This window comes from Haliaeetus albicilla, chromosome 18 (assembly GCF_947461875.1).
Source record: "Haliaeetus albicilla chromosome 18, bHalAlb1.1, whole genome shotgun sequence".
NCBI classification, from domain to species: domain Eukaryota; kingdom Metazoa; phylum Chordata; class Aves; order Accipitriformes; family Accipitridae; genus Haliaeetus; species Haliaeetus albicilla.
Window position 1 is genome coordinate 9,937,849 of NC_091500.1, and position 11,452 is coordinate 9,949,300.

Consider the following 11,452-nt stretch of genomic DNA (forward strand, 5'->3'; position numbering starts at 1 on the left):
ATTTAGTTATATACTGGTGTCCTAGGAAGAACAAAGTTCTGATCGTAGCTGCAGTGGTAGTTATTTAGCAGTGCACATTTTTTGCTTGGTTTTTTTTGTTTGTTTGCTTGTTTGTTTTCTTTGAACAAGCACATCTGCTGAATAAATCTATGGCTTTGTCAGTGCCTATGGCCATGCCAGCTTACAGTCTTTCCCTTAAGTCTTATTTTTACTGTTGCATGAATGTCTGCAAGTGACACAAGAAATCCCTCAACTAAGACTAAATGAGGTTTTGGAATTTGTACTAATCATATTTGCATTGCTATCCTTTTTCCTAGTCTAAAAAGCCGAGTTGAAGAAGCTCTGAAAGGAAACCAGGTTCCAACAGCCAAAGATTTCAAAAAGTTCTCACAAAATTATCAGATTTCCAAAACAGTTTCTGTACCTGGAGTTGATCCCATCTCTGCCAAAGTAGAGGGAAATGTGGTATTTGATCCAAACAGCTATGTTCCTAAAGAGACTATGCTAAAAACCACCTTGAATGTGTATGGATTTGGCCCAAGTGATATCTTTGAGGTACAACAATTATCAAAAACTTTGCTAGTATTCAGCTGTTTTCTTTCTCATTTCTGTTTTCTTATAACAACTTTCTCTGAATAATGTATTGTTGTTACAAGCTTTGGGAGAAATCTAAAGATCACTATGCCTACAAGGGGACTTTCATTTGATCTCAATGGGCTTTAGAGCAAGCCATTTGTTATGTGATGTCACTTGCCACTGACTGGATGGACGACCCTGTTGGAGTTATTAAAGGCCTCAGCTAGGGTAAAATGAACCCATCTGTAACAAATTGACTTCATGCTAATGAATCATTACTGGCACACTGAAGTACTCACAGTAGATTTTAAGCGAGATACAGCCCATGTGTAGGTTTTTTGTTGGACCTCACCACAGAGATGAATTAAGACCTAGTATTCCATATCTTCGCTTAAGAATCATAGGCTTGTAGGATACACTTTAAATACATTGTTTGTTCCCCAGAAAGTCTGTTTGTTGTAAAGTTCCAAAGAAGTGGGGAAACTCTCTCAGTTATTGCATTGTCCTGTTCATTTCAGCTTGGCTTGGATGGAAAGGGGTTTGAACCAACACTGGAAGCTTTGTTTGGAGAGAAGGGATTTTTTCCAGACACTGCAAGCAAGGCCTTGTACTGGGTTGACGGCAGAGTGCCAGAGCAGGTTTCCAAGGTGCTTTTTGACTATTTTGGTTACTCCCAGGATGGCAAGCAGGATCAGGTATGCGCAGCACGGTATTGCTATCTTTACACGATAATTACAGCACTTCCCCCTTTTTTGTATATGATACTTCTTCTCTTCTGGTAAGCTAAAATAGAAATCATTAATGCTATGTAACAGTGGTTTTTTCTTAATTGTATGTGTGAGGGGCCTTTGTCTGGAGACAAATCTGTAAGAATTGCATGTGCAGATTAGCTGACATTCACTAAGTAACTGTTCTAGATATATGATCTTACAGATTTCTTATAAATCTGTTTTACTACTTTCTGACTGAATTTTCAGGATATCATGAAAGGAATAATGCTTAACCTCGAAAAACTGATAAAGGAATTGGGCAACAAGGAAGCTCCTGAAGGAAGAGCATATCTGAGAATCCTGGGAGAAGAACTTGGGTACATGAAACTCAATGATTTCAAATTGCTGGGAAGCATGATTTTAAAGAGTGTTAAAACTCTTCAGACTATTCCCGAAATGGTATGTTTCTGATGCACCAATGTGTATTATTAATTTGGGTTTTTTCTACAAGATTTTTTTAAGATTTGGGTTGTGTTTATTATGTAAAAAATGGATATTTGATACTAGCATGAAAACAAAATTATTTAAAATAAGATATCCAGGTTTAGTCTGAAGGACTCTGAGAAACCCATGAAGATTCCTCAATAACCAAGTGGAGTCCTCCTGGAAGATGGGTGAAAGGAAGGAAAAATGGAAGGTTCAGCTCTTACTGTATGATTGAGATATCTACTGGAACAATACCCAAAATCTTAGTGTTGGCCATTATGTTACTACTAAATTTCTAATTAAGAAAAATGTATTTTATTATTAAGCAATAATTCATCGTGTTAAAAAGAAAAGATGTAGCACTGTTTAAGAGTGTTTGGTAAACCCCTTCTTTCATTGAAGTAAAAACCGCTTTGCCGTTTTGAGGAAGCCAGAATGTTACATGTTATCTAAACCAATTCACCTTTGTATGTGTATGTCAGGGTAGGTGATCTGTGTGTATCAAGGCAGGTGATAAAATCTAGTATTCCTTTAATGCTGAGATTTTGATAAACAGTCTTTAGTACATTTTTTGAAGCAAAGAATCTGCAGAAATTAGATTTCCGTGCTCTATATGAAATTAATTTTTGGATTATACAGTAACAATCATTCCATGATCAATTTTTGAAGTATGAAATGTACATATTCCAAAGTGTAGGTTTGTTACTGTTCACTTCCTTGTTTGATTCACAGATTGCACAAGCCATCTCAAAAGGTGTTGACAGGGATTTATTTGTCCACTACATGTTTATGGACAATGAGTTTGAGCTCCCAACTGGAGCAGGTTTGCAACTGAAATTTGCCTTGTCTGGAATAGCAACACCTGGGGCCAAAGTAGCTGTAAAGCTTCATCAAAAAAGTGTAAGTGTCAGCAGCTGTGTATCTTTTGTCTCCTCCTAGTAATCTACAATCTCATTTAGGGATAAAACTGTAACATCAGAAGAATTTTAAAGACTACAAAATACTCTTGAAATGAAAAAAAAAACACCTTACATATTAGAGGTCTCCAATTAATTTGTGGATGACATTTACATTAAAGTAAGAAGTAATACATATAAAAAATTAAGTATGAGACATCGTAATATTTATGAATTCAAAGTATTTTAATCACCCTTTCAAAAATAATCCTTTTAACCTCTGTTTATTTCTTTCTCCCTGCTCTCAAATGAGAATAGCATGAAAGCTACAGCTCGTGAATTTGCTGTTCAAAGCAGTTAAAAAAAAAAAATTATGTGGCCAATTCAAAGTGAAAATTTTGAATTTCAGTTAAAAGAAATATTGAAAATTGAGTTAAATGAAACATTTTTTGTTCTGAAAGGAAACATTTTTAAAATGTAACAGTTAAAGAGCATGTGACAGAAAATTAATTATTTGGTTAAAATAAAACCAATTAAATATTTCCATTCTTTTTTACAGTTTTAATAACTATTTTGCTCTAATTTAGTCAATAATTTATATAAATTTCTCAATAGTTTCAGTTGACCTAAACTTTTAATTTTCCATCATATACATGATTTAAGTAAAACTAAAAATAAAAGTCCTCAAATTTAGTACTGAATGCCTTTTAATTACCTTTGGAACTTTTTCCAGAATTTTGCATTCTGTCCCTTGTTTCTGTAATGGCCAAACCAAAAGCTTGAAAATAAGCTGTTTTCTATTTAGAGAAATTCAAATCTTGGATCCATTTCTTTTTTGTCAAATAATTTGCTCATTGTTTTTGAAAATTGCTGGGTTTCTTACAATGGAAAACTGGCTCTTCTCTTCAGATTTAAAAATACATGCAAGTAGCTTCATGTGCAAAATCTTTCTGAAGCATGTGTATTTTTACATTAAAATAGGTTAGGTTCCTTGGTATTATCATCTTGCTGTATTTGTTACATTACACTTACCACGTACATGTTCCCTCTGCTTATGTAACTTGGGAATCAAATTTTTTTAATAGCAAAATCAATTATATAAGCCTACCTCTAGATATCAAGAGTATTACACTTGTTTAATAAAACCAGTAAGAAGTGTATTGGGCAAATAAATATACCATTTTGGTTTTATTAAATAGATGCAAGCAGAACTCATTGCTAAACCTTCAGTAGCAATTGAGTTTGTAACACACCTGGGAATAAACATGCCTGAATTTGCTAGAAGTGGCGTGGAGATTAATTCTAATATATTCCATGAGTCTGGAATTGAAGCACATGTTAGTATGAAAGCTGGACAGCTGAAATTCAGCATTCCTGCTCCGAAGACTCCAACAAAGCTCCTCAGTATCAGGTAATGAGAACTGAATGAGAACTTCCAAGGCTATATTCTTCCTTTCTCTTCTTCATTTTTATTGTGATGGAATTGAGAGGCTAGGGCAGGCATGGAGAAATTTTCAGTTCAGAAAAATCCCAGACATTGTAAAACTGGGATAACTTCTTTTGCAAGATAAGCAAATAGCCCAGATAAGTGGCAACCGGGAGTCATGGCTTACAGATTCTTTAATTTGTCACTATTTTCTGAAATTTTCAGCAAGACTCTTACCATTTCTATTATTTTGTTTTCTTTCACATAAAATTATTATAATAGCAATGCCTATTTTTAGATTGAATTTAAATAAACTACTTGCATTAATTTTAGAGAGGGTAAATGGCTCAATACACAGAATTGTAATTACCAATAGTAATACTTATAATAATAAACCACTTGATCATTTAACCACCAAATGTTATTTCATTAAGCCCCTACCTTAATAAGTGATTTTTATTCAGAAAATAACCTTGTTAATAGGACAATGTCTGAACACCTGTCCTGGGAATAAATGGCTCACTTTTCTGTTCCAGCAACACGCTACATTTGGTGTCTTCAGCCAAAACTGAAGAGATCCCACCTCTGATCGAGAACCGAGAAACCTGGACTTCTTGCAAGCCTTTCATTGCTGGTCTAAATTTCTGCACCAAATTATTGTATTCTAATGCCAGTGCCACAGAGGCAGCTCCGTATTTTCCCTTGACTGGAGAATCCAGGTGAGTCATATCAGCTTTATCTATGTTATTGTGTGTTAACTCTTAGGGCTTAGTATCTACAGTACCCTCTCACATAACACTTACCTTTAAAAATCTTTAAAAACAAACTAGCATGAGCAGCTCAGAAGGAGAGCTATTGAGAACTGTATGATTTCTTCTGTTTGTGGTCATGGACAAAATAGTTATTTACAAGACATTTGTTTACTTCTTCTTTAGATTCGAAGTTGAAATGGTGTCCACAGGCAAAGTGAAGGAATACTCTGCAACTGCAAACTATGATCTGCAGAGAGAGAGAAATGACCTGATAGACACCTTAAAGTTTGCTGTCCAGGCAGAAGGTAAGAGCCTGAAAAACTAATATGGTTTAGCTCAGTTTTGAACTGCATCATTTAATGGGAAGAAGATTTATATGAATAAATCATAATAGAATTCTTTACAGTATAAAATAGAATACCATTTTCACACCCAAACAGGCCAACACTTTAATACCATTTCATTTCATGTATGTTATCCCAGTGCAAGATTTTCATGATCAGAGGCTGATTTTGTATCCAAAAATGCCTTCCCCATGATTTAAATAAAAGTGTAATGTTGGTAAATGGAAGCAAGGAAGAGGAGAAGTTAATGGGTTCTATATAAGCAAGAGAAAAATACCATTTCTGATGACATACGGAAGTAAACCATACAAATTGAGAAGAACTGTATAAACGGCAAATTTTCAAAGGGAGAATCTGTGGGATGGAAAGTTTACGTAACAAAAGTAGTGACGGGATTAGTGGATAAATCCATTCTGTGTTTAGAAGATGAGGAGAAAAAAGATGACCCAGTTTCTGATTCAGACTTATTAAAGGTTGCATTAGAACCTCAGGGTAATATAGCTTCCAGTTGATCCTTTTTTATTCTTCTTTTAAGAAAAGTCCAAACAGATTCCATAGTTGCTAATAACCAAAGTACATTATCTTTTCCAGGTGTAAAGCAGCATGAGGCCACATTGACCTTCAGGTACAACAGGGACAGAAAGATTTTGACCAGTGATGTCCACATTCCAGATGTTGATGTTGACTTTGGTACAAACTTCAGAATTACTGATGAATCCGTTCCTGGGAAGAAAGCATATATCTTTGTCTTAGACTTTAACAACAAGAAGATTTCTGAAGTTACTCTTACTGGCCAGATAAGGTAACTCAGAAAACCACTTGGACTTTTACAGATACTTTTGGATAAGATAGCTAAATGTTTTATTGAAGGTAGAAAATTTTATCCCATTTTGGAGAAACTGCGTATATAGAGAGACACAAAAACTTGTCGTTCAAACCCTCCTTAAAAACCCTTCAAGTATTTTATTTGTAATCCATCATGTATACATCAAATAAATACATCTAACACACCAACTGATCTTTCCTACTATATGTATATATATAATTTGTATTACAAGTTCCTTGACCTAGTTCTTCCATGTTTGCACACACATGACTACAGGAATGACATTGTACTAGTGTTATTGCAGGTGTGACAGTCCAAGGATATAAACAAGGCAAGGTTTGTTCAGACGGGTATTATCTTTTACTGGATATGTTTGGCTCTAAAAAAAAGTTATTACATCTCCCCATGAAGAAATCTAATGGCACTCAATAAGCAACAAAACCAAAAATAACTGAGAGCTTCCTGTAAAAATTCCCACGCTTCACGATGAGAATATTTCCGGGAACATCTACAGGGGAGCTAACAAAAATGTTCAGCCTGCCAGGGTTTCTAAAATTATCTGCCTCACAAACCCATAGTGAAATGAGCTGATCACATTCTTTAATAAACCTCAATCTTCCATGGAATTCTGTGATCTTGATGGTGCCCCAGGGAGTCTTTGTCTTTGCTGTTCATGCAGAATTGCCTCTGATATCAGTGGGAGCTTTGGACAGATGTCAGGGACCTCAATTCCCTTTCATTTGCACTAACATAATATTAGAAGTTTGCTCAAGTCAACAAAGTTACAGAGATATAAAATAAATGTGAATAAAGGAAAATGAAGCCCAGTGGCATAATATATTTTGTCAAGTGTTTTTTTTCTATGTGATTCATGGCCACAGTCTGTATCCATAGTAGAGAATTCAGCTTGAATAAGGAGTTCAGAATTTGGTTCAGGTACTTTATCAAGACAGGTACATATTTCCATCCATTTCAGTATTATGAAATTAATACAGAATAATTATTGTGTGTATCTGCATAGTAGCATTATAATAATTTAGCATAGATTTCCCAAAGTAACTATCAGAAGCAGAAAACATTCACTGAATTGGAGCAGAGTTTACAAGTTTGATTCAATCTATTTTTTTATAACACCTATTATGCCTTTACGATAGTTTTAAATGCTGAAATTGCTCCTGAACCATAAGTGAAAAAGTAAAGTGAAACGTTTTTTATTCACATTTACTTTTTGCTTTCACAGATATGCTGGAATGGAAGAGACAATGTTAAGAGGCACTATTTCTATTCCTCGCCTGCAAACCGAACTTAGAACCGAAGCATTGGTTAATTATTCACCAACCAAAGGATATCTTCAGATGAGCTCATCTGCAACAACTCACGGAAACTCAATTTCAGAAAGAGTTCTTCTCAGATATGGTAGGGGCAAAAACATGATCCACGTGTACAACCTATAAATGTAAACATCTTGTTACACTAGTTTATGGTATATCCCTAAATAGAATAAGAATATTACTAATTTTACCCTTTTTTTTTAAATTCATGATTTTCAGATTCAGAGAAAGTTGAGCTAGAGTGGAATTCAGGTGCCAGTGCTGCTGTGAAAAAAATGTCTTCTGGCTTCCCAGTGGACTTTTCAGATTACCCAAAAACTTTAGAGAAGCATGCCAATGAACTGCTGGATCGGAAAGTGGCTCATACAGATATGACACTGCGACATATTGTGTCACAATTTATCGTGGTAGGTTTCAGCCTACAGCAGATATTACAGCTTGACCACATAGCCCTGGTGAATTCTTGCCTCCCCCATGGAAGCCAAAATGGGAACTACTTGTAAAAGCACTCATCAGATTGAATAAGATGTATATTTCCAACTTGATCGAATCAGTCACTTTATCAGATGCCTAGGGCTCAGTATATGGATAGTTACAATGGCTTTCAGATAACTTACTGGGAAGTCCTAAAACTTGTTATTTACTTTGAAAAACTTGTCTCCTCATTGCAGGCAACCAACACCTGGCTGCAAAAGGCATCAAAAGGTGTCCCCTATGCCCAGACTCTGCAAGACAAACTAAGTGGACTGCAGGAACTGAACATTCAGAAAATTAACCTGCCTGTTATTACCATTCCTGAAGAACTTTTCCTGAAAAGGTAGGGAGACAAATTAGGATAGTCACACAGGAAACTGAAAATAGATATTTGTTCATATTTTTGTGCTATTTTATTTTACTTTGTTTTATAGAACAGTGTGGAATTGCCGTAAGCATTAGCATAAAATTGGAATTGTAACAAAGAGTTTTAAGACCAGAGAGATGAAATTATATGGAGGAAATGATGCACATCTTTAATACAGATTGGACTTTACAGCAGTCACTCCTGCAGTATATGAATATATCCTGAAGTATTCTGTAACATAGTAATGAGAACTGAACAAAAATACAGCGTTCAACAATATTTAAGCCACAGAACTAATGAAGCAAGTTTCCCATAGATTTGTGTCCTGCATCCTTACAGACCCTTTGTCTTTGGCCACAACCCTAATATCTCTACTTTTTCCTGTGCAGTCTTATCGGACAGTTCTTCCCATTCCCCTACACATACTGGTTGACCTCCACCAATATAGTACCCTGACCTCTTCCCATGTCTGACTCCGTCTGTCACTTGCTCAGAGGCAACACATGCCATGGTTGCGCACATATGGACTGGATGCTTGCATGAGTCTGGGCCTATCTCCTCCACCTAATAGGGAACAGAATTTGCATGAATGTAATTACCCTTGAGGCATTTACCCTCCTGTCAAATTTCATAGAAATCATCCAATGTGTTAAAAATTTCTAAAAAGTAGGGTTTGACAAACAAAAAGAGAGACTGGAAGGCAGATGAATAGTATATTTCTTCTGTTTCTAGGAAATTAGACTGTAAGTCAGCCAGAGTGGATCTAGACTTTAAAATGCCCGTGCACCTGCTAGGATTTGCTCTTCTTATAGTTCCTAGCACATACGGTTCTTGCCATTTAGTGTTCCTATCACATTGCTGCTCTGCCTATGCATAAGAATTCAAGGAACTTGTTGCTTGGTAGTATCTTCAGAATATACTCACAGCTACCACAGTGATAAATAGAAACATGTCTGTATAGTTTTCCCATAAGCTAGGGAAATATTGATGGCTGAAATGAATGTAAAGGACAACAGAATCTAGTGTAAGACTGGATTACAAAAACAGATGGAGAACAGTCTTGCATTTTGTCTCTCTTAGCATTGTTTTTCCATGTACTATCTTTCACTGTGGTAATATGAAACTATGTTAACGACACACATCTCTGTTGTTTCTATTGTGTTCCTAAGCTAAGTAGAAGCAAGGAAAACACTGCTTTTTCTCCCATTTTCTTATCAGCAGTGCACATTACAATAATAATAATAATAATAGGAACTTCTACTGCTCTGTGATGTTGCTTTTTTAAGCATTTGATATAAAGGAACAAACTTCAAAAATGTTTCCTTAATTTTCATCTTAGGATGTAGCTCTAAGTGTAAAAAAAGAAGATTTTGTAATATAAAAGACCAGTTAGGCAAAGAAAAGCATCTTTGCCAGCTTATTGTTCATGTACAAATTAAGGCCGAGTTTCCTCCTGTTTTGCCTTTTCGTAATTACACTTTTTCCCCAGAAGCTTTTCAGCTGACGATCCATTTTTTCCAGTCCTAGCTCCTGGTCAAATGGTTAGATTTTTATTTATTTTCATTCAGAATAAAATAAATGCTAAATATTTGGATTAAACTTTTGAAATGTTTATCATCAGAAAGATAAATCCTTTATAATTTAGGTTCTTACAACTTCTAATGCTAATAAGACTTTTCATGCATTTCTGTAAGAATACATCACTTTTTTAAAGAACATAATTGCCTTTTTCTGGTACTTAGCATGCCACATTGCACAAGTGCAGCAGTGGTTTTGGAGGACTTTTTTTTCCTATATGTCAGCTATTTTCATTCAAATTCCTTCATTTTGAGGATCATTTTCATGCCAATACATCTTTTCATTAATGTTCATAAAGTAGATTTGGATTCTCAGAGTAGAAAATTAAATGCAAGATTCATAACAGTTGTGTATTTATCCCCTTGAATGACACTTGCCACCTGTGAGCTAAAGTTAGTTAAGCTCTGAACAAAGAATCAGGAACCTTTGAATTCTAATGCAAGGTCTTACAGAAAGAATGTGTTTCGGCACTACTTGACCTATGAGTCTCCCTGATTATGAAATAAGGGGAAAAAAACATTGACAGAATTCACTGATACTGAAAGTGCTTTCAGTAAATTCTGATAGATGAGCGCTTAAAAGATGCTGATAGTAATAGATGATCATTACATTTATCTCTAAACCTAAAGTCAGGACATTGATATAAGCATGTAAGTAAGCTCAGTATCATGGGAATAGTAGAAATCATGGAAATTTCTGTATATGCTTCATGGACTTGCAGTTTCTAATAGAGTCACTTTTATTTTCTAGTGAAGGCCGGATCAGATACATTTTAAATAAAAACAGTTTTCTAATTAATATCCGGCTGCCATTTGGTGGAAGATCATCCCATGACATAAGGGTGCCACAGACGGTTAAAACACCTCCTCTGGTAATGGAGTCAATGGGAATAAGTGTGCCATCTCAGGAATACAGAATCCCGACATTTACTGTTCCAGAATCCTATCCTCTTCGTGTGCCTTTACTTGGCACTTTAGAGGTCTCTGCTAATGTGTACAGCAACTATTACAACTGGACAGCAGCATACACTTTGGCTAATACCACCACAGAGAAAGCATCCGGCATAAGAACTACTTACACCACAAATGCTGATTCAGTTTTTGAGCTACTTTCCTACAGTGTGAAAGGTAAGAATGTGTGCTAAATACTGCAATGTTGGCAAAACTACTTTAATGACTTTATTTTCCATGTATCAGGTACAGCACATTCATTTTCCTGTTGCTTATTTAAAGAAAGGTGTATAATCTCAAATCACTTTCTCTTTGTTTTTAAAGATATTATGTGAGTCTGTTTATTCAGGCACTAAAGGTGAAGTCAGTTTAATTCAATAAAGACTCTTAAGGTCCGTATTTTCCTAGATATTACCTACTGAAGAAAAAGTCCTTCAAAACTGAAGGCACGATCCTACAAATACTTGTGTATCTGACAAGTCAAGTGTTTTCAAAATCAGGTGTGCAGGTGTACATGTAGGTATGCCCACAGTTTATTTCTCACTCTATTTTTATATATAGATAGATGTATTTTTTTTTATCCTTTATATATGTCCATATACTGCCATAACTAGATCGCAGTTATCTCAGACTCAGACTGGATAGGTCTTAAGACAGGTATTTTTAAGTTAGTTCCTCTAAAATTGCAGTTTGAGTTCCCAAATTGCAAAAGGACAAGCTAACTTCAGTCTTTAAT

General features: G+C 35.3%; 1 protein-coding gene across 1 annotated transcript in view; it reads left to right on the forward strand.

Moving 5' to 3' along the window:
- Positions 1-11,452, forward strand: part of APOB (apolipoprotein B) — a 37,997-nt gene that overhangs the window by 12,628 nt on the left and 13,917 nt on the right. Inside the window, exons 14-25 of the mRNA XM_069805703.1 lie at positions 318-555; positions 1,095-1,271; positions 1,554-1,745; positions 2,505-2,672; positions 3,868-4,079; positions 4,631-4,813; positions 5,030-5,151; positions 5,782-5,992; positions 7,257-7,432; positions 7,567-7,754; positions 8,019-8,164; positions 10,517-10,893. Coding sequence (XP_069661804.1) covers positions 318-555; positions 1,095-1,271; positions 1,554-1,745; positions 2,505-2,672; positions 3,868-4,079; positions 4,631-4,813; positions 5,030-5,151; positions 5,782-5,992; positions 7,257-7,432; positions 7,567-7,754; positions 8,019-8,164; positions 10,517-10,893 — 2,390 coding nt within the window. The remainder of the gene's footprint in view (positions 1-317; positions 556-1,094; positions 1,272-1,553; positions 1,746-2,504; positions 2,673-3,867; positions 4,080-4,630; positions 4,814-5,029; positions 5,152-5,781; positions 5,993-7,256; positions 7,433-7,566; positions 7,755-8,018; positions 8,165-10,516; positions 10,894-11,452) is intronic.